Raw genomic sequence first — 20,913 nt, 5'->3', positions numbered from 1 at the left:
TCACCTTTCCACAGAGGTTTATGAAGCCACTACTTGGCTGACACTGCATACTAAAAAATGCACAGTGCAGCAATACATAGTTCTTCTCTAGAAATAACTGACATAGCTCTGAAGAGCACTAGACCTCAGGTCTTTGGACCCATATGCTCAAGAAACTGGCCTCCACGCAAAGAACAACTTGCTTAGTTACTTTCAATTTGAGAATAAATGTGGGTGCCACATCAGATTGACATGAACTTCACTGAAAGGGGAGCAAGGAGCAACAGGGTTTCATTACACCACCATTAAGTACAAAGTGGGAAAGGTCTCTTTAAACTGCATGGTCTTTATTTCAGTGCCAGTGTTACAGATACAATATAAACATCCCAGTCAGAAGAATGAACTTGGATGGAATCCAGGGGTCTATGACAGGCTTAGGAAATGAAACGGGGGAAGGTCTGGAGTAACAGGGAAAAGTGACTTTATAGTGTAGTCTATGCTGAGCCTCCCAGCAGGCAATGGGGCCTTTTATCAAAAAGTGATCTATAGAGTGGAACATTGTCTTTCTACCCACCTACCACAGCCAACAGTCAAGGGACTTGGGAATATCAGAGTTTTGAAATTTTGGGCATAGGGTGGGTTGGAGCTCTAGGTCTCTAATCCATTGTGATGCTTTCTGGGGAGATAGCTTCAGAAGAGCCATTGTGAGTCTGCATGGCTGCAACCAATGAAGGAAAGTGAAGGAAATTGAAGTGTCAGGGCTTCATGTTCAAATATAGCACCAAATCAACTGGATCAGATCTCATCAGCATCACTTTTCCTGCGCTCTGTCCCTGACCTGCTGTCGGTATCATACAGCTAAGGTGTCTGTGTGTATACAGCAATGCACAGAATAGGCCAATAGGAGCCTACAGCCTCTTCACACATTGGAGAAACAGAAATAAAAAGGCAAGACTCCCTAATGGTCTCTGGATAACCTCTCCCACAAACCCCAGATGAAAGTGCCTGAAGATGGTAACCCAGCAAGTAATGACTCAAAACCACCTCACCCACCCCACAGAAAGAAGGCAGCAGAAAGAAGAGACAGCTGCTCACTTGCTGCACGGGGGCAGGAGGGGGGGGAGGAGAGAAAAAAGTGTTTCCTTGCAAGCAATTCCAGTCCTCTCTTCCAAGCGAGCTGTATGTTTCTTAGGGGGAAGGGCAATGTTGCTTCTGGCTGTGAATGCATGGGGGAGTGCAGAGCAGCCTCCACAAGCAGCAAGCCTCATCAGCGGAGGGGAGGAAATTAGTCTTAACAGATATGCTTCAAAAATCAGCAATCACTTCAGGAAGATTCCTCCTCATCAGCAGGTCTCATTGTTCCCCAGGTCCATGGTGCAGTTTGGGGGATTGCCAGGGATCAACCTTCTTCCCCAAGTTCCTCTGATTGGGTGGGGTGAGTAAGAATGGTGCCAGAGCCTCACTGCCAGGACTGAGGGGGGAAGTTGTTGACTTCTGCTAGATCCTGCATTGCTGAGCCCTTGTGATTATAGGTCAACTTGATCCGCATACGTAGTTGTTGCTATAAGAGAGGAAAAAACAAGATCAGGGTCTTCAGTAAACCCCAAACTCACAATCCCTCCCACAACCCCTCTCACCCTGTGCAACCTGATCGGTCACCTCTGGAGGAGGTAGGGACACACCACTAGCACTGTCCCATCCTGTGGGCACACCTGTGTCACGTGGGCTGCTAGGGTGTGTCTCACAGGCAATTAATCTGGTAGGATGATACGCAGTTAAAGCCAATGCTGATCTAAAACAGGCTAGAGCTTTCTAATCTTCCAGTCCCTCTCATGGAAACTTGTCGAAGCCTTAGAGCACAGCTCTTTTTTCCAATCTGTGCACCCCCACAGGACTCAGTCTGCTCTGCCCCCATCCTTCTTCTCCACTCTGTACACTTCAAGACAGCCGACCAGCTGCAGCTAATGAAGAGTGCAGAAGGCAGGTCTGGTGGCTGCTGGCCAGCTCTTGGGCTCGCAGGCTCTGTGGGACAGGTCCCCTGTCTAAGTTCTTGCATTTCCTCTGCTTTCCTCTGTTGCTTATTGCACAGTCTGCAGGGCAGGCTCTGTCTCAGGTCCCTGACGGTACTCCATGTAAATTTAAGTATCCAATTTCCATACAACCCTAAACTTTGACTTTAAAACTGGAAAAAGGCATCAGCTGGACAGCCCTGAGGAATGAAGCTGTTTGGAAGCCTGGCCCTGCTGCTGCCTGATAGGTAAACAGACACTGCCCTGCCAGCCCGCCAACCCACTACAGGTGAGGGGGCAGCAGTTCAATCTCCATTGCCCATGCAGTTCCTAGCTTGTCACCAATTAATGCAAGGCCTAGTGATTTGTGAGGTGGGGGCCAAAACTGAAACCAAACGCATCTTCTATGGGGCCAGACGTCTGTGAGATGGAAATAATTCTTTATCCCTACCAAGCTGGGCAGGGTTCAGCTTCGTGACCCACAGGTGAAAGGTTTGGAGCCCACCAGCAATGCCCTGAGGTACCCTGTCCAAGGGGACATGCCGTATAGATCTATTATAGACTATTGCCAATGAGTTATATTAAAAGGACATTCAGGTTGCACAGCCAAGCTCTCAAAAGTCAGGAAGTGCCAAAATTAAGGCTGCCTCGGCAACTGTAATTCTACTTACTCCCATGCCTTATGATACCGTCTTTAATTACATGAGCACATACTATTTATTCCACAGGACCCCGGCCTTATTCAAATGCATGACCTCACTTAACAGGGCTGAAGAGGAAACAGCCTCAAGAACCATGAGAAAGGGGACATCCCCCTCCCCCAAAGAAGTAGAGAATACAGTGCTACTAAAGCCCAGCTCTTGGCAGCTACATGGGAAAGGGGAATTGTTTCTCTTTTTCCAGGCCTGTACTGAACCTCTGCAAGCACTGCAGAGAAGTGGCTCCCAATTTGTCTCTCTCCATGCTCTAAACTGTGACTCCAAAGGGCAACTCTGTTAAGGTTTATATTTAATCATGAACTGAATGTGCCTGTGAGCACATCCTGTGAAGTATCTGAGTCAGACCCACCACCTACCCTACAGCCCTTGGAGCAGCTGAGAGCTGGCCCTTCCCTGCTGAAGATGCTCAGCAGCTCCCTTGCAGGCTGCCCACTGTATTGGAAGGAAGAGACACGTCTGCTAGGCAGTGGGAGCCCCTGGGAGAATAGAACAGGAGCTTAACTGGCTGTCCCTGAGCTTTGGGGAGAGCCCCAAGACAGGACACCTCTTCCCACCCCCAGCGTAGCCAAGAACCAGTTACCACTCCCTGATTCTGTGTCCAGCCCTGGGATACATTAAAGCAGAGCAGAAGTTGTTTTAAGTTACACCAGCTGCCTATGGCTGAAGGCACCATATGCCATCTAATAAACAGCCAGAGCCCAGCATGCTCCAATCAATTCCTCTGTCCCCAAAGCACCTCATGGGAGACCCACAAGGAGCAGATGGTCTGGCTCTCCACCCTCCGGGGATTCCGCAGCAAGGAACATGTGTGGCCTCCATTGCCTTGTGAGAGCTGAGCAGCGCAAAGGAGCACAACAGGACAAAGAATCCGGCCTAAAATACAGAGTGTGGCCTTTGACCTCTTTGAAATAATATATCCAGCCTCCGTCTAAAGAGGCTGGGCGTCACCAGTATAGGGTACTGTTTGGCCAATACTGGCCAGTAAATTACATGTTCCTGACATTTAATGTTGCTCTGAAAAACCTTGCCATTTTGCTAAAAAAAAGTGGGACTCTATGGGAATCAAATAGCCTTACTCATTAACTGTGCACCAAAAGAAAGCAAAGAAAAACAGGCAATTTCATCCAAGCCTTCCATCATCTCAGAAAGTCCATTCCACAGGCCCCCAGTGGTCAGCTTTAACCAGCAGCAAAGGTAGCCCATGCCAAACTACAGAGCAGTTACCAGGTTTTGAGTGCTTACAAGGAAACAAACCACTGGAAATGGCTCCTGGACAATGTGCCATCAGTGCTGATACCCTTTCCTCAACACACCCAAACTAATTAGTCTCTGTTCTGGACCGACTCCTGCAAAGCTGTATTTACAGAGGATAACTGAAAATAAGGTGCCAGTAATGGAAATGATGCAGGGTCAGTTTTAGAGAGTTTTGGTCAAAAGCATGGAACAGCCAAACACTATTTTGCCACAAAGGGTTGGTCTTCACTGAACAGTTACAACAGCATAACTATGTCTCTCAGGGGTGTGAAAAATCCACACCCCTATAAGATGTAGCTATGCTGACTTAACCCATGGTGTAGACAGCACTAGATCAACAGAAAAATTCTGTTGCCTCTCGGGGAGGTGGATTACCTACAGCACCAGAATCCCTCCCGCCAGTGTCTACGCTGAAGCACTGCAGCAAGTGAAACTGTGCCACGGTAGCATTTTAAATGTAGACAAAGCCTTGGCATCTAGAAGTGGCCTCCACAAACTGAAATTTTAAGAAAACACATCCCCTCCCACATGCATTTCTGTTCCTAGGTGGTATCTGGAACAGATACATTGTGGCACTCAGCATCTACATAGATACAACTAACAAAACCCCAAACTCAAGAGCTTAGAAGGAAACTTTAAAATCACAGAATTGTAGGACTGGAAGGGACCGCAAGAGGTCATTTAGTCCCCTGCACGCAAGGCAGGACTAGGCATTATAGACCATTTTGTTTATCTCAGCTGCTCTTAAAAATCTCCAGTGACAGAGATTCTACAACTGTCCTAGGCAATTTATTTCAGTCCTTAACCATCCTGACAGGAAGTTTTTCCTAATGTCGAACCTAAACCACCCTTGCTGCAATTTAAGCCCATTGCTTCTTGTCTTGTCCTCAGAAGTTAAGGAGAAGAAAAGGAGTACTTGTGGCACCTTAGAGACTAACCAATTTATTTGAGCATAAGCTTTCGTGAGCTACAGCTCACTTCATCGGATGCATACTGTGGAAACTGCAGAAGACATTATATACACACAGAGACCATGAAACAATACCTCCTCCCACCCCACTCTCCTGCTGGTAATAGCTTATCCAAACTGACCACTCTCCTCACAATGTGTATGAAAATCAAGGTGGACCATTTCCAGCACAAATCCAAGTTTAACCAGAACGTCGGGGGGGGGGGGGGGGGGGAGGAAAAAACAAGGGGAAATAGGCTACCTTGCATAATGACTTAGCCACTCCCAGTCTCTATTTAAGCCTAAATTAATAGTATCCAATTTGCAAATAAATTCCAATTCAGCAGTTTCTCACTGGAGTCTGGATTTGAAGTTTTTTTGTTTTAAGATAGCGACCTTCATGTCTGTAATTGCGTGACCAGAGATATTGAAGTGTTCTCCGACTGGTTTATCCTTGCACAAAGCCCGTTGCCAACTGTGCCCACATATCTATTCAGGGGACACCATCACAGGGCCTAATCACATCAGCCACACTATCAGAGGCTCGTTCACCTGCACATCCACCAATGTGATATATGCCATCATGTGCCAGCAATGCCGCTCTGCCATGTACATTGGCCAGACTGGACAGTCTCTATGTAAAAGAATAAATGGACACAAATCAGATGTCAAGCATTATAACATTCATAAACCAGTCGGAGAACACTTCAATCTCTCTGGTCACGCAATTACAGACATGAAGGTCGCTATCTTCAAACAAAAAAACTTCAAACCCAGACTCCAGTGAGAAACTGCTGAATTGGAATTCATTTGCAAATTGGATACTATTAATTTAGGCTTAAATAGAGACTGGGAGTGGCTAAGTCATTATGCAAGGTAGCCTATTTACCCTTGTTTTTTCCTACCCCCCCCCCCCGACATTCTGGTTAAACTTGGATTTATGCTGGAAATGGCCCACCTTGATTTTCATACACATTGTAGGGAGAGTGGTCACTTTGGATAAGCTATTACCAGCAGGAGAGTGAGTTTGTGTGTGTGGTTTTTGGAAAAAGGGGGGTGTGTGTGTGAGAAAACCTGGATTTGTGCTGGAAATGGCCCACCTTGATTATCATACACATTGTAAGGAGAGTGGTCAGTTTGGATAAGCTATTACCAGCAGGAGAGTGGGGTGGGAGGAGGTATTGTTTCATGGTCTCTGTGTGTATATAATGTCTTCTGTAGTTTCCACAGTATGCATCTGAAGTGAGCTATAGCTCACGAAAGCTTATGCTCAAACAAATTGGTTAGTCTCTAAGGTGCCCCAAGTCCTCCTTTTCTTTTTGCGAATACAGACTAACACGGCTGTTACTCTGAAAGGAGAAGAATGTTTATCACTCCTCCTTGTAACAAATTTTTTATATTCTGGAAAATTGTTATGTATCCCCTCAGTCTTCTCTTCCTTTACTCATTTTTGCTGCTATTCTCTGGACTTGCTCTGATTTGTCCACATCTTTCCTAAATGTGGTGCCCAGAATAGGGGATAATAATCCAACTGAGGCCTAATCAGTATGGACTACAGCAGAAGAATTACTTCTCATGTCTTGCATAGAACACTCCTGCTAACACATCCCAGAAGGATGTTTGCTTTTTTTGCAACAGCGTTACACTGTTGACTCAGTTTTAGCTTGTGATTTGCTATACTCCCAGATCCCTTTCCATAGTACTCCTTCCTAGGCAGTCATTTCCCATTTTGTATGTGTGCAACTGATTGTTCCTTCCTAAGTGAAGTACTTTGCATTTGTCCTTATTGAATTTCATCCTATTTACTTCAGACCATTTCTCCAGTTTGTCCAGATCATTTTGAATTTTAGTGCTATCTTCCAAAGCATTTGCAACCCCTCCCAGCTTAGTATAGTCCACAAACTTTATAAGTGTACTCTGACCCACCTTATAGTAGCTTGTCTAGGTTGTATTTCCCTAGTTAGTTTATGAAAAGGTCATGTGAGACCATATCAAATCCTTACTAAAGTAAAAATATACCACATTTATCACTTCCCCCATCCACAAGGCTTGTTACCCTGTCAAAGAAAGCTACTAGGTTGGTTTGACCCGATTTGTTCTTGACAAATCCACACTGATTGTTACTCATCACCTTATTATCTTCTAGGTGACTGCAAATTGATTGCTTAATTATTTGCTCCATCATCTTTCCAGATACTGAAGTTAAGATAACTGGTCTGTAAGTCCCCGGGTTGTCTTTTTCCCCCTTTTTATAGATGGGCACTATATTTGCCCTTTTCCAGTGCTCTGGAATCTCTCCCATCTTCCATGACTTTTCAAAGATAATCGCTAAGAGCTCAGGTATCTCCTCAGTCAACTCCTTGAGTATTCTAGGATGTATTTCATCAAACCCTGGTGACTTGAAGACATCTTACTTGTCTAAGTAATTTTTAACTTGTTTCTTCCCTATTTTAGCCTCAGATCCTCTCATTTTCATTGGCATTCACTATGTTAGACGTCCAATCACTGCTAAACTTTTGGATGAAAAAACAAAAAAAAAGTCATTTAGTACTTCTACCATTTCCACATTTTCTGCAATTGCTTCCCCCTCCCACCCCCTTGAGTAACGGGCTTACCCTGTCCTTGGTCTTCCTCTTGCTTCTAATGTATTTGTAGAATGTTTTCTTGTTACCCTTTACGTCTCTAGCTAGTTTAATCTCATTTTGTGCCTTGGCCTTTCTAATTTTGTCCCTGCATACTTGTGCCATTTTATACTCATCCTATGTAATTTGACCTAGCTTCCACTTTTTGTAGGACTCTTTTTTGAGCTTCAGATCATTGAAAATCTCTTGATTAAGCCAATGTGGTTTCTTGCCATACTTCCTATTGATAGTTTCCTATTGTGGCCTTAATAATGTGTCTCTAAAAATCTACCAACTCTCTTGACATCACAGGAGACAAAGTCAGAGCAGTTGAGAGGAAGGGATTTTTAGTCAAAATGTTTAAAACTGCTTAATTTCATTCTTTATAAACACAAATTAAACTCCAAGCACTATGAACACTCCAGTGAAAGCCTGTATTTGCTCAAGATTAAGGATCAAGTAAGTTTTCAATGTACATCTGAGACGCTAGAAAATGCTCCAGCAGGAAAGACCAGGGTTGGCATTCCTAAGGTTAAAAAGGCACCATCCTTTCAGGTTACCTTCATACATCAGAGAGCCAGTGTACAAACCCAATATCCATTTCCTTTGTAGGCCACTGCAATAAAGATTCTACACTCAGAACTTGTTTAACATTCTGTGTGTGAAGCCTGAAACAGAAGAGAGCCCAGAACCTTTTGCCAAAGGCTGAACTGGCTCTACGGGGACAATAGGAGCGCAGTGCAGTAAGTTCAAAAGATAATTAAGTACAAAGCTGACGGTGAGGATTTACAAGGGATCTCACTAAACTGGGTGACTGGGTGGCAAAATGGCAGGCGAAATTCAGTGTTGATAAATGCAAAGAAATGCACATTGGAAAAACTAATCCCAACTATACATCCAAAATGATGGGGTCTAAATTAGCTGTTACCACTCAAGAAAGATCTTGGAGTAATTGTGGATGACTGAAAATATCCGGTCAATGTGCAGCGGCAATCAAAGAAGCTAACAGAATGTTAGAAACCATTAGGAAAGGGACAGATAAGACAGAAAAATCTCATAATGCCACTATATAAATCTATGGTGCACCCACACCTTGAATACTGAGTGCAGTTTTGGCCATCCCATCTCAAAAAAGATTATTAGAATTGGAAAAGGTGCAGAGAAGGGCAACAAAAATTATTAGGGGTATGGAACAGCTTCCATATGAGGAGAGAATAAAAGACTGGACTGTTCATCTTAAAAAAAAAGACAACTAAAGGGGTATATGATAGAGGTCTATAAAATCATGACTGGTGTGGAGAAAGTGAATAAGGAAGTGTTATTTACTCTTCCTCATAACACAACAACTGGGGGTCATCCCATGAAATTAATCAGCAGTAGGTTTAAAACAAACATAAGGAGGTACTTCTTCACAAAAGGCACAGTCAACTTATGGAACTTGTGGCCAGCTATGTTGTGAAGGCAAAAAGTATAACTGGGTTAAAAAAAAATTAGAGAAGTTCATAGAGGATAGGTCCATCGATGGCTATTAGCCAAGGTGGTCAGGTATGCAGCCACAAGCTCTGGGTGTCCCCTAAACCTCCGACTGCCAGATGGCACTGGATGACAGGGGATGTACTACTCAATAATTGTCCTGTTCCGTTCACTCCCTCTGAAACACCTGGCATTGGCCACTCTCAGAAGACAGGATACTGGGCTAGATGGACCTTTGATCTGACCCAGTATGGCTGTTCTTATGATAAGTCATTGGATTCACCCAGGAAAAAGGTCTGTTTTTCCATAGCCCTTTTCTGACTATAACTACACTACACTGCCAAGGTGGGTGAAGTAATATCTTGTCTCTCTAATATCTTGAAAACATGGCTACATCAACACTGCAACCATAACTACACTGTCACACCACCAGTGATCATTCCCCAGGAACAAGCCCGAAATCTCTGCTCGAGAGCACACAGCACTAAACCCCCCAGTCTCACAAACAGCCATGAGAACCAGGCTCAGGGAATCCTTCCACCAGTGGACTGCTCACCTTCTGTGGGTTCAGAACTTTGATGACCTGTGTGATGTTCCCCGTGTTAAATGCTGGGATGATGCTGCTGCTGGGAGACAGGAGCTGCAGCTGGAATGTCTGAAGAAAAGGGAAAAGACTTTCAGAAAGCTGATTACACCAAGCATTTAGCAGATACAGCTACACTGCCACCCCAGGTGGGGAAGGAAAGACCATCTCCTGCTGTTTACAGCAATGGTGAAAGCACTACTGAGAGACTGCTTTAAGGGAGTTCCTTGGTCTTTTCTCCTTTTAGAGAGGTCAGAAGCACGCAGCATGCCTGCAGCACTCAAGAGGCCGGAGGGTTTTCATCTCCTGCTTTCTCACAGGCTGGAATCAGATTGACATAACTGCTGGCAGATGGGGAGGAGGCAGAGCCTCACTGCCCCAAGGGCAGAACTGCTTTTGCTGTGCTCCTGAGCCAACAGCAAACAGCCTGATAACCATAGGAATGATTCTGCCACAAGGCTGAGTTGCACTGGTTCTCAAGGACAAAGGCACTGGCTCCATTCTACCACAATCCGAGACTAGCTCTTCACACACAGCCAGGAAACCTACTCTCACTTGGAGAGCTGCTAAGTAAACATGCATGCACAAGTCTTCCCACTCAACCAAACCAAACTGGATTGCATCTGGGACATAGTAAGGCACCTTTCCTCCTACCAAGTTTCATCTTACTCCCACCCGCTTCAGAGTGAGAGCTGTTCAAAGGGCTCTTCTGGCTGTTGAGAAGGATAAGTGTGTCTTGTTCTCAAAGAGAAGCTGAACTGTTTAATCAGACTTCCCAGAAGGATCCCCCTAGCCCCAGACAGAGCCAGGCCTGGGAAAGCTCAGCCCTAAAGGTACCTGCTCAACTCTAAATACCATCTTAAAACAGGACTATTTGGGCAGCTTGAGATCTAAGAAAACAACTTAACAGCTTTAACTCCTCCTTATGCTTCTTGGAGCTTCGCTTCCTCTGTGCAGAAGGGACAAAACAATAGCAAGAATTTGGAAAAAGACAGGGGGCTAGCCACCCAGCCAGTCATGGCAGCTCTACCTTTGGTACCGCAGCCTGGAAAACAAAGTCTGTCATGTCCAGCTCTGTGCTGTTGGAGGCTTGTATCGTGATCACGGTGACGCTGGGGTTGGTGTTCGATCTCTCAAAGGTGAACTCTATCTTCAGCCCATTCTTGCTGTATGCAGTGATGGAGGGGATGCCTGCAGCCAAGGGACAAGAGCAGCAGCCCCCAGTAAGGACCTGGAGAGCATTCTCAATATCAGCAGGCCCACCTGCCGCCCCTAAACCCTATGTCCAGAACGTAGAGAACTACTCTCCTTTTCCCCCTTATTCCAGCTCCTCCTTCACCCCTTCACACATTGCTCCCGCGCACTCCCAAATCCTCCTCCTTGTTACCAGACCCCCGATGGTTACAACAGCTACATGTGCTCAGGGTTCCTATGCTCCTACCAGCAGCAATATCATTGAAGAGAGGTTGTGATGAGAGCCCATCCAACAGGAACGGAGGCTGCGATATCTGCGGGGCAGGGACCGAGGCTGGAGAAGCTAGAGAAAGCAGGTTAGAAGAAGGTAGAGTTTAGCTAGCAGGAAATATAGAGTGGCTTTTCCCAGCTCAAGGATTAGCTAGAAGGAGCATGCTATTTTTACAAACAAAAAACCCAATAGGGCCATCTCCTTTCCCCAAGAATGACCTTAATCTCAGCCATCACCAGCAAGTCTCCAGGCAGAGAGAACACCTCTCCCCTCTCTTGATTCTCTCCTGCCAGGCTGAGAACCTGTCCCAGGACAGAGGAACACTCATCTGACTCCAACGCATTTCCCACCCTCTCCATATTAGCCTTGGACCAAGCCCCCTGTGAGAGGGCATGCAATGCCATTGAACCTCATCCCCTGCCAGAGGAATGGGGAATTTCCCTGCCTCCCCTGCAGAAGATCCTATCCCTGGAAAAAGAACAGGGAAGAATGCCCCTCTTATCCTGGCCCAGCTCCTCCCATCAAGCTGAGGGACCTGGAATACATCTCAATAGCTGCAGCCTGGTCTCACCTGTTAGGTTGAGATCTCCCAAGAGGTCAAGGAGCTCCCCACCGGCAGAGGCTGGCTTGCTTGTAGGGGCAGTTGGAATGACTGGGGTTATATCATTTCCTCCCAATAAGTCCAATAAGTCATTTGCCTAATAAAAAAAGCAATAAAACGTCTGTTATCTTCTCAGCTCCCTGCTACCTTTGTATTTACCTGTGACAAATGCCACTTGCTCTCAGATGAAAAGGTCCCTCTCTCAGTGATCTGCCTGTGAAGCTCTTACACTAGTCTCGGACTAATGCTGACAATTTGCGCTCAGCAACTTAAGCTGTCTAGTTTCCAGGGGTCTCAGAAAGACAGCGGGAGGTGCTGTGCCAAGGAGGGGAGGAGTTTCTGAGAGGCAGGTCACAACTTGTAGGTGGGATTTAACTCCATCCACCCCACCTGCTCCAGCCTGCACTCCTGCTGTAGCACCTTTCCCTGATGCCAGTCCTTGACTCCCTTCTTTTGCCTGGGAATCAGCAGGGGAGAGAGAGGTTGCATCAGGCAGGCAGACACAGGTCAGAGAAGCAGAGATGCCCTTGGCTTACTAGGGAGAGGGGAATAGTCTTCCAGCACCTGGGTCTGAGAGGACAGTGGGAGAGTTACACCAGTTGAAGAGAGCACCTTCCATTACCTGGCTGGTGGGCTGCAGCCCAGAGGGGGGAGGTTTGGTTTCCAGCACTGCTGGCTCTGTCTCTCCATTGGTCTGTACAATCTCAGTGGGGCCATTTGTGGTCACCTTTTCCATAACTGGCATTCTCTCAAGTAGGGCTGACCTGAAAGAAGCTGACATGGTTACACTCTGGGCCATCTACCCTGATCCCAGTCCAAAGTACTTGAGATGGTAAGGATGATGTGAAGAGGGTGCCCGGCCTTTTGCTTTAGCTCTATGAGAAGAACTGAACTCTGGGATCACACAACTGAGCTTGAGCTGATTAAAGACTGGGGCCACTCCGTCACCAGCATAAACCTGGTTATTGACAGGTATTGTCTTTATAGGCAATACAGAGCCCTGCCCTGCACCTACATGGGACAGGTCCCATTGCAGAGCTAGGATAGGGAAGCCCAAGACTCAGGGGGAGAAGACCTAAGCACACTGCGGCATGGAGTGGGTGCTCACAGAAGACATCCCTGCTCTACTGCAGATGCAGCTGAGTTAGAGCAACTGACTGCGTTTTCCTGACAGGCATGTTTATCCAGCACAAGGCATGGTGATGGAATGGGGAAGGCAAGCACCCACGCAGCAAACTTACCCGGGTTCCAGTCTTTCAGGAGAGCTACTAGGTAACAGTCTGAGCACAGAGAGATTGTGTGTGTAGAAGGGGTGGATGGGACGAAAGATGGGATGCAGGACATGCTACCAAAGTCAAAGAGATGGAAGATGAGAGCCACCCCTTGATATGAACTACTTGGGGGACACCCCACAGACACTGCGCAGGATGCTGAACAGACTATTAAATTGCCTATGTGCCTCTGAGGGGTAGAAAATGAAAAATGTCACATTGCCAAGGAACCTGAGCCCCGTGACTGTGCACTCTCAGCCATTATTAAAATCTTCAGGAGTGAAAACCATCAACCCCGGAATCACTCCGGTGTAACGAAGGCCAATACACTCACCACCCCAGCACTTCAAACCCTTTCTCACAAGGCTACACAATCAAAGTTCATGGTTCTTTTTGCTCTAAGGCAACGCTTCCTAAACTGTCTTCTGCAGTGCCCCTGCGTGCATTTGCAAGGAGCTGGGTGATCATCTGATGCTGGCTCCATCATGTTTCCAGCAACTAAATTCTATTAGAAGAAGCTTTCCTCCTGTGACCTTATCATGAAAGCCGTTACTGTAATTGCCACAGAGATGTTATGGCATCACCAATGGGAAGGGAGCTGGGTTCCATGAAATTGTGAATGGAGGAGGCACGGACAAGACAAGCTATTAAAATGTAGTCCTCAGAAGCCCAGCTCTAGGATGCTGAGGAACTGGTTCTGGAGGCCCTGGCCAGCATATGGAACTGGCTGTCTCCCAGTGTTGTCACTGGACTCCCATTATCTTTCCTTTGTACCCAAGTCTGGGGAGGAGGAGGACAGACCTTGTCTGGGTATTTCTTGTGGGGTGGGGACTGCCTGTGAAGTGAGCTGTAGCTCACAAAAGCTTATGCTCAAATAAATTTGTTAGTCTCTAAGGTGCCACAAAGTCCTCCTTTTCTTTTTGTGGATACAGATTAACATGGCTGCTACTCTGAAACCAGTCTAAAAAGAGACTCACATGGGAAGACTACATCAGACCGTACAGGGACGCTAATCTAGCAGACAAAGGCATAACAAGCAGACAGCTGGAAGTTGATGTCAGCAAAGTTCAATCTGGAAATAAGATGCACATTTTAACAGTGAGGGTCATTAATCACTGAAAGCTTCCCAAGGTAGATAGTGGGTTCGCCAGCACTTGATGTCCTTAAACCAAGGCTGGCGTCTTTCTAGACGATATGCTTCTAGCTCAAGCACAGGCTGTGGTCTTGATGCAGAATCCCTGGGCGACGTTCTCTGGCCCAAGTTATGCAGGAGGTCACCTTCTCACCTTAAATCTTTCTTGTACTCACCTCATGTGATCATACTTCTTGAAAAGTGCATTGTACTCCACTGCCCTCTGCTGGAGCTCCACATCAATGCTGCTGCCATAGATGGACACAACCTTCTTAATGCGGCTGAGGGGCAAGAAACCAATAATGAAACCAATAAACACTGAGCAAGGGCAATGTTCCCCAGACATGAGCTCAGAATTCTCCAGCAAGTGTCCATGTAACTGGCCTGTAACCCAATAGGGACAGTGTTGTTTCTAATTTACTACCTTGGCAACTATGCAGGCCCATTATTAGGGCCCTACCAAGTTCACAGCCATGAAAAATTCTCAGACCATGAAATCTGATGTCCCCCCTTCCCCCACCCGTGAAATTTGGTCTTTTGTGAGCTTTCCCCATCGGCGGTGGGTATAATAGGCCTGGGGAGGCTCTGGCTCCCTTGCCACTGCCACAGCCAGCAAACCCCCAGTTGCAGGGCTTTGGGGGGAAGTTTCTGATTTATTGTCCCATGCAGGTTCTGGGGCAGCTGAGGAGGTGATATGTGCTATTCAGCTTCCCTGGAGTCCAGGGAGATTACTGATGAACCCAAGAAGCTGAGTAGCAAATACTGCCTCCTCAGCTGCCCTGGAACCTGCGTGGGGCATATCAAAAGCTTCTTCCGGGCCAGAGATGCTTTTCCTCAGGCGGTTTGGGGAGGGGAGGCACAGCACAGCTGCAGATGGCCCAGGACTCCTCTGGGCAGGGGGACCCTCAGGGCTTCAGCCAGCCCAGGGATCCTCCAACCAAGGGGGGAGTAAGGGGTTTTGGGGCTTCAGATGCTGGGGAGAGGGGGTACGTTCACCAAGGCGAAAAGGGCGGAGCCGGGGGTAACCTCCCCAAAGGGGGGGCTCCACCCACTGCTCATGCTTTTACCTTACAATATACAGATTTCACGGGGGAGACCAGTGTTTCTCACATTGCGGGGTCTGACCCAAAAGGGAGTTGCGGAGGGTCACAAGGTTATTTTAGGGAGGTTGCGGTATTGCACCCTTACTTGTGCCCTGCTGCCTTCAGAGCTGGTGGCTGGAGAGTGGCAGCTGCTGACTGAGGGCCCAGCTCTGCAGGCAGCAGCGCAGAAGTAAGGGTGGCAACACCATCCCAGGCCATCCTTATTTCTGCGCTGGCGGTGGCCGGCCAGCCAGCAGCCGCCGCTCTCCCGCTGCCCAGCTCTGAAAGCTACACTGCCACCAGCAGCAGCACAGAAGTAAGGGTAGCAGAACCGCAACTCCCCCCCAATAACCTTGCAACCCCCTCACACCTCTTTTATGGGTCAGGACCCCTACGATTACAATTCCGTGAAATTTCAGATTTAAATAGCTGAAATCATGAAATTCACAATTTTCAAAATCCTATGGCTGTGAATTTGGTAGGGCCCATGATGCTATGCTGTCTGACACTTTGCTGGAACACTACAGGGCGTATCAGATCCCCAGTGCCAGCAGCGTGCCCAACAGTGCTAGACAAGCCACCTGCAAGCAACATGGCTGCTCATTCCCTTTGAATTATGGACAGAGGGAATTCAAAAGGGAAACTATATACATAAATGAGGATTCACTTCCGCAACAGAGTATTTTCGAGTGAAGTCACACCGTCTCCACACAGAGCACAGACCATAACGAACAGGGAGAGTACGACACATACAAAGCCACACAACACTCTTCATACATGTATGCAAGGCAGGATCACAGAGTCTACGCAACAGGAAAACCCCTTATGGTCCATGAAGGCAGAAGCTACACCACAGAAACCCTCCCTCTTGCCCCACTGCAGCTTGTGCCCTCCTGCCTGCCACATGCATGTCCTGCTGGCCTTCACCAGCACGCCCTCCCCATGCAGTGCGAGCACCCAAGGGAGACTCACTTGACAGTGCAGGTGAACCTCGTGGAAAGCTTCATGATGGCGGTGAGAGCGTAACCTCGTGTAACGGATGCAGACATGTTTGATATCAGGACACTTTCTAAAATATCGAGTACTTCCTCTTCCGTTACCTGAGCAAAGCAAGCGCAGCAGGTTAGTGTCCGAGAAAAGAGATGGGTTCTGCTGCACAACCTCCTGGGCACACTCCCAAACCATTGTTTCCCTCTGCTCCTACATCACCAAGGAGGATATGGGCTGGCGGGTATATTTATGGGCGGTCCAACCCCTTTGTTTGTGTTCCATTTCTGGGACAGGCATGCAGAGCACTGGATTGGCACTGAGAAATCCATTTAAAAATTAAAATCCATAAATTTGATATATTTATAAATCGCATTTTCCCCATACACCAAGGAGAAGTAGCATTAGCAGTGCAATGCGCAGACCCTGCTTGGACAGAGCACCCAGCCAGATTAGCTCCCAACCCCTCCAACTCGACATCAATGCCAGGAGCTTCCCAGAGTTGACAATACACGTGCCGCAGCCCATCTCCATCCTACCACAGGGCAATGACTCTCCGGCCCAGCAGCATCATGTCCACCAGTGCTAACTCAAGCAAGAGCATCCCCCCACTCCCACATGCTCAGCACCACACTACTCCGACACCCCTCCAGAACACTCACAACTGCTCTGCTTTCCCCTTTCCCAGAGCTCTACCTGAACTGGCTCCTCCTCTTCACACTGACCAGATATCAAGAGGTCTCCATATTCTCCCATACACCAAGAGGCCACCTGCACTAGGGGCTGCTGTCAGAAGAGAAAGTTAGACATGTTGGGGACAAACAGCTCTCTGCATAACAGACAAGGCTCAGGAGCATCCAATCCAGCTCATTATGGCACACAGCAGGCTTGGCCAGTGCACCAAGAGGCTTCCTGGGGGGGTGTCTGGTATGGTCCAAAAGGGCAGTACATATCACCAAGAGAACAGGTATAATTAGGACCACTCCTGTCCTCACTGGCCAGAGGACTGGCCTATGGGGGATTTTCAATGGACATTACTGAGCCTTGGGCTTCCTTTGGAAGCAAGTCACTCATGCTGGCTCACTAACAGGGACACTAGGGGTCGCTGCGAAACCTGAGCTGGACATCTACCTGGGAGTAGTCACCAAGGATGGCTTTGTAGAGTCTCTGTACAGTATAGGCATGCATCTCCATGCTATTTGTTATCAGCTGGATCAAGTTGGGGACAGCATCATCTCGAACATAACTTCCTGCCTGAAAGAGAAGTCATATTTCCAAGAAACATAAGGAGGCTTATTTGGTTTCACTGTCACACCCTCTTCCAGCATACTCCATCCACCAGTGAAACGCAAGCCAGCTCAGGGCAGACTCAAAGGGTACTTTAAAGAATCTGCTAGGAGTTAAAAACTGCTTTGCAACATCCTAAAGAGATGCTCTATGGGTTTGTCTACACTGCACACTCCTTACAGCAGCATGTGGAGTACATATGCTGCACAACCCACTGGCAATGGTATAAAGAAGAGTGTAGATGGCAAGGCGCTGCTTAGGCAAGTACAGTAAAGACAAACCAGAACCTTAGGGTTCATACCCTACACATCTCACTACACGCCCAAGCAGCGCCTCTCCTGCCAACGTGGCTAAAAATAGCAACGTAGTGTCCCACTGCCTCCCTGCTGCTGAAGCGCTTCCCCAGCACAGGGAGTTACAGCAGCCCTTCCCACAGCCTCCCCCATCAGAGCCTTTCCTCAGTGCATCCCCTCGCCACAGCATTTAACTGCCACCTGTACCTACACACCGCAGCGTGGACGCAGCCTGCTTTTCACTGCAGTGCATAGTTACACATACCCCACATGCCTCAGTAAACATGCTGTGCAGACATATCCTATGGCTGATGGTGAACACACAGCGTCAGGTAATAGTAGGAGACCGTCACTATTTAGCTTCTCCCCAATCCCTCTATATAACAAACTACATCCTGATGATCCAGAAAAATACAAGTTGCAGAGGCCCTCTGGTTTCTCTGTCAAAATGAAGGCTATCACAACACAAACTAAAAAGTAATCAAATTAAAAGCTTCCCCACAGGAACCAGGAAGAAAATAAGTCGTTGCCACCTGCATCACTCAGTACATGAATAGCTAGGCAGACGTAAGCGAAGGCCGCTGCTTACTACCAAAAATGTGCCAAATACACCACAGGTTTGTCCTGCCCCCATCCTACTATGTCTACTTCATCCCCGTCGTGTCTTGGCAAACCCAGACAGAGCTCTTCGGAGGTAGTGACTGATTTTCTGTTATGCATTTGCATGGATTAGGACTCCATTTCTTCAGGGAGAAGCAGAGGATGGAATGAGGAGAGAAGTTGGCCCGACAACTTCTCCTGTTGGCCCTGCTGCACAAGCACCAATGCCAATATTTATTTTGAATCCACACAAAAAGTTCTCTCCAAGATAGAAATTCTTTCACAGCATCACTCAGCACCACGGTCTTCCATTCTCTTAGAGCTTATACAGATGTTCCTTTACTTGAGATCCCAGGACCATGGCTCTTTTGCCTTTTCCGCATTAAGACAGCGGAAAAAGGAACAGATGCCTCCACCAAAGAAGCATCTCTCTGAGCCCTCAGACAGGTCTGAAAGGATGATGGCACCACTGGCTTCTGCTCCTTGCGTGGACCTCAGCACTGAAGATGCAAATATGCAGAGTACCTTGGATTTCGGTTCCAAAGAACAGAGCACAGAAGGCAGCAGTGTCACATTCTCCGGTGCCAAGAAAGGCTTCATTGAAGACACAAAAATTCCTGGATGCAGAAGGCGGTTCTATTTGTTCTCTTGCTCACAGCCGGAGTCTATTCTGATGAAGGACAGGCCAGGGGACTTGCCTGCTTATCTATCTTTACAGACCCTTTGGCTAGGGGCCAGGAACACTGAACAAAGAGCCAGGGAATAACCTCTCCTCACAATGCAGATGAGGCAGCAAACATGTCATTTGACTTTGGCATCTTGGAGGAAGGAGGTATACTACTTAAATTGCATCTCTTGTACAGTGGACCATGACATCAAGAACAAAGCCAAAAGGCTGGCCAAGTCAAAACCGTGCAAGATCACAGAAACAAAGGGAAAATTACATGCAGCCTAATGACACCAACTAAGCTAACCCTTGGCATTAACAGTGAGCAGAATAAAGTCTGGCCAAAAAGAAAACTAAGAGCTGCAGGCACAGAGTGATGGACCCCAACACACACAGCTAAAAGAGACCAGAAGGGACTGAGGCCGTTGGGTACATCTGGATGGCAGCTGAGAGGGTGCTTCCCAGTGCGACTAGACAGATGCACTAGCTCTGCTCAAGCTAGCTAGATAGCGTACTAGAAACAGTCAGTGTGGACGCTGCAATGTGGGCGGTAGCTTGGGCTAGCCACCCGAGTACAACCCCGAGTCTGTACTGGGGTGACGAGCCCATGTCACCGCCTGTGCCACGACGTTATCGTGCGAGCTTGAGCAGAGCAAGCATGTGTCTGTCTTCCTGGTCTGGGAGGCCTGCCACTAGCTGCAGTGCAGACATGCCTCAGCAGGCCTCAGTCAGGGCACTGTGTGAGGGAGCTTGTGCAATCCCCAGGGCAACTGTTTGCTAGAAGCTCCCCTCTTACTACCAAGGCAGTTCTCAGTGGAAGTTAGCCTTCGAATGGAAATCAAGTCTCAGTCTCAACAAAGGAAGCTACTCGTTTCCACACGAAGACACTCAGGACAGGAATCAAACTGGAGACCACAGCCCCAGTTTCTCAGGCGTTTTGTGAGAAGACTGTTGTCTCAAACATTAAATTATAGCACCCATTTGTCAGCTTCTCACACAAACTCCTCCATGCTTTCTTCCATGCTGCCCTTTACACATGGCATGCCCTCCCTGATCTCATCTGCAAGGCCTTCCTCTAGTCCCACCTCAGCAGTGATTGTTATCAAGTGGTCAGTCAATAAATGATAATTAGGTCCAAAGGTAGCTGGGTTAGCTGGCACTGTGTGTATAATTAATTACATAAAAATGGCAGGAGTATCCATCTCAAAAAGATGTATTTGATTTTACCCCTTTCCTCTCACCCTTCATATGTCACTTGGCTTCTTGGGTTATGGTAAAGAGCCTGTATTTCCATATTTACTTGTACTGCACGCAGCACAAAGTGGCCCTAACCCTTCCCGAAGCCCCTAGGTGCTACTGCCATTGAAGTATTAAATATTAGGACATCATTTCATAGTGGCTTCTTGCACATTCTCTTCTGAAATGATTTGGGGGGGCAGGGGGGGCGGGGGATGGACGACACACGAACGGGGGATGACGAAAAAATAATCCTTTCCCATTCTCCTTTCAGGAAACACCCTAATTGTCCCAGGCTCCTACACACACAGGGCTCTGTATTAGCATCCAAGGGCCTGCAGTCAATACAACTATAGTGCAGAGTGGCTGATGGTTCTAAACTGATGCAGGACTAGCCACTGCATGAAGTTACAGAAAGCTGTTAATAGGTTCTCAGGATATGCACCACTTACCGTTGTTAGGACTCGCATAATTGTGTCTATGTGCCAGCGCTTGGAAGGGGCATATCTGAGAAGATAATGAAGAAAAAGTCAGAGGAGTGATTAGTTCTGGCATTTACCACCAGTAAAAAATCAGGTAGGATTGTGAAAGCTTCCTCTTCCCTCACCTCCTGATCCATCGCTCACTAGGAGGCCATCTCACATTTGCTGGGAAATAGTATATGGATTCACTTTTTCAATATGTCACCATTAAACTACTAGCTTT

General features: G+C 47.4%; 1 protein-coding gene across 2 annotated transcripts in view; it reads right to left on the bottom strand.

Moving 5' to 3' along the window:
- Nucleotides 1-305: 305 nt before the first annotated feature.
- AP1G1 (adaptor related protein complex 1 subunit gamma 1) overlaps nucleotides 306-20,913 on the bottom strand; it is a 98,469-nt gene continuing 77,861 nt past the window's right edge. The window contains exons 13-24 of one of the 2 annotated variants that reach the window (XM_084644524.1): nucleotides 20,661-20,715; nucleotides 17,257-17,379; nucleotides 16,822-16,911; nucleotides 16,111-16,238; nucleotides 14,233-14,337; nucleotides 12,276-12,417; nucleotides 11,624-11,750; nucleotides 11,029-11,124; nucleotides 10,618-10,778; nucleotides 9,561-9,659; nucleotides 5,463-5,544; nucleotides 306-1,540 (exon numbers count right to left, since the gene is read on the bottom strand). In XM_084644524.1, coding sequence (XP_084500650.1) covers nucleotides 1,506-1,540; nucleotides 5,463-5,544; nucleotides 9,561-9,659; nucleotides 10,618-10,778; nucleotides 11,029-11,124; nucleotides 11,624-11,750; nucleotides 12,276-12,417; nucleotides 14,233-14,337; nucleotides 16,111-16,238; nucleotides 16,822-16,911; nucleotides 17,257-17,379; nucleotides 20,661-20,715 — 1,243 coding nt within the window. In that variant the 3' untranslated portion in view covers nucleotides 306-1,505. The remainder of the gene's footprint in view (nucleotides 1,541-5,462; nucleotides 5,545-9,560; nucleotides 9,660-10,617; nucleotides 10,779-11,028; nucleotides 11,125-11,623; nucleotides 11,751-12,275; nucleotides 12,418-14,232; nucleotides 14,338-16,110; nucleotides 16,239-16,821; nucleotides 16,912-17,256; nucleotides 17,380-20,660; nucleotides 20,716-20,913) is intronic. The other variant, XM_084644525.1, reaches the window with a different exon arrangement.

Source organism: Lepidochelys olivacea, assembly GCF_965140295.1.
Source record: "Lepidochelys olivacea isolate rLepOli2 genome assembly, chromosome: 12".
Taxonomy (NCBI): domain Eukaryota; kingdom Metazoa; phylum Chordata; order Testudines; family Cheloniidae; genus Lepidochelys; species Lepidochelys olivacea.
This window is presented reverse-complemented; position numbering and strand designations above follow the sequence as displayed.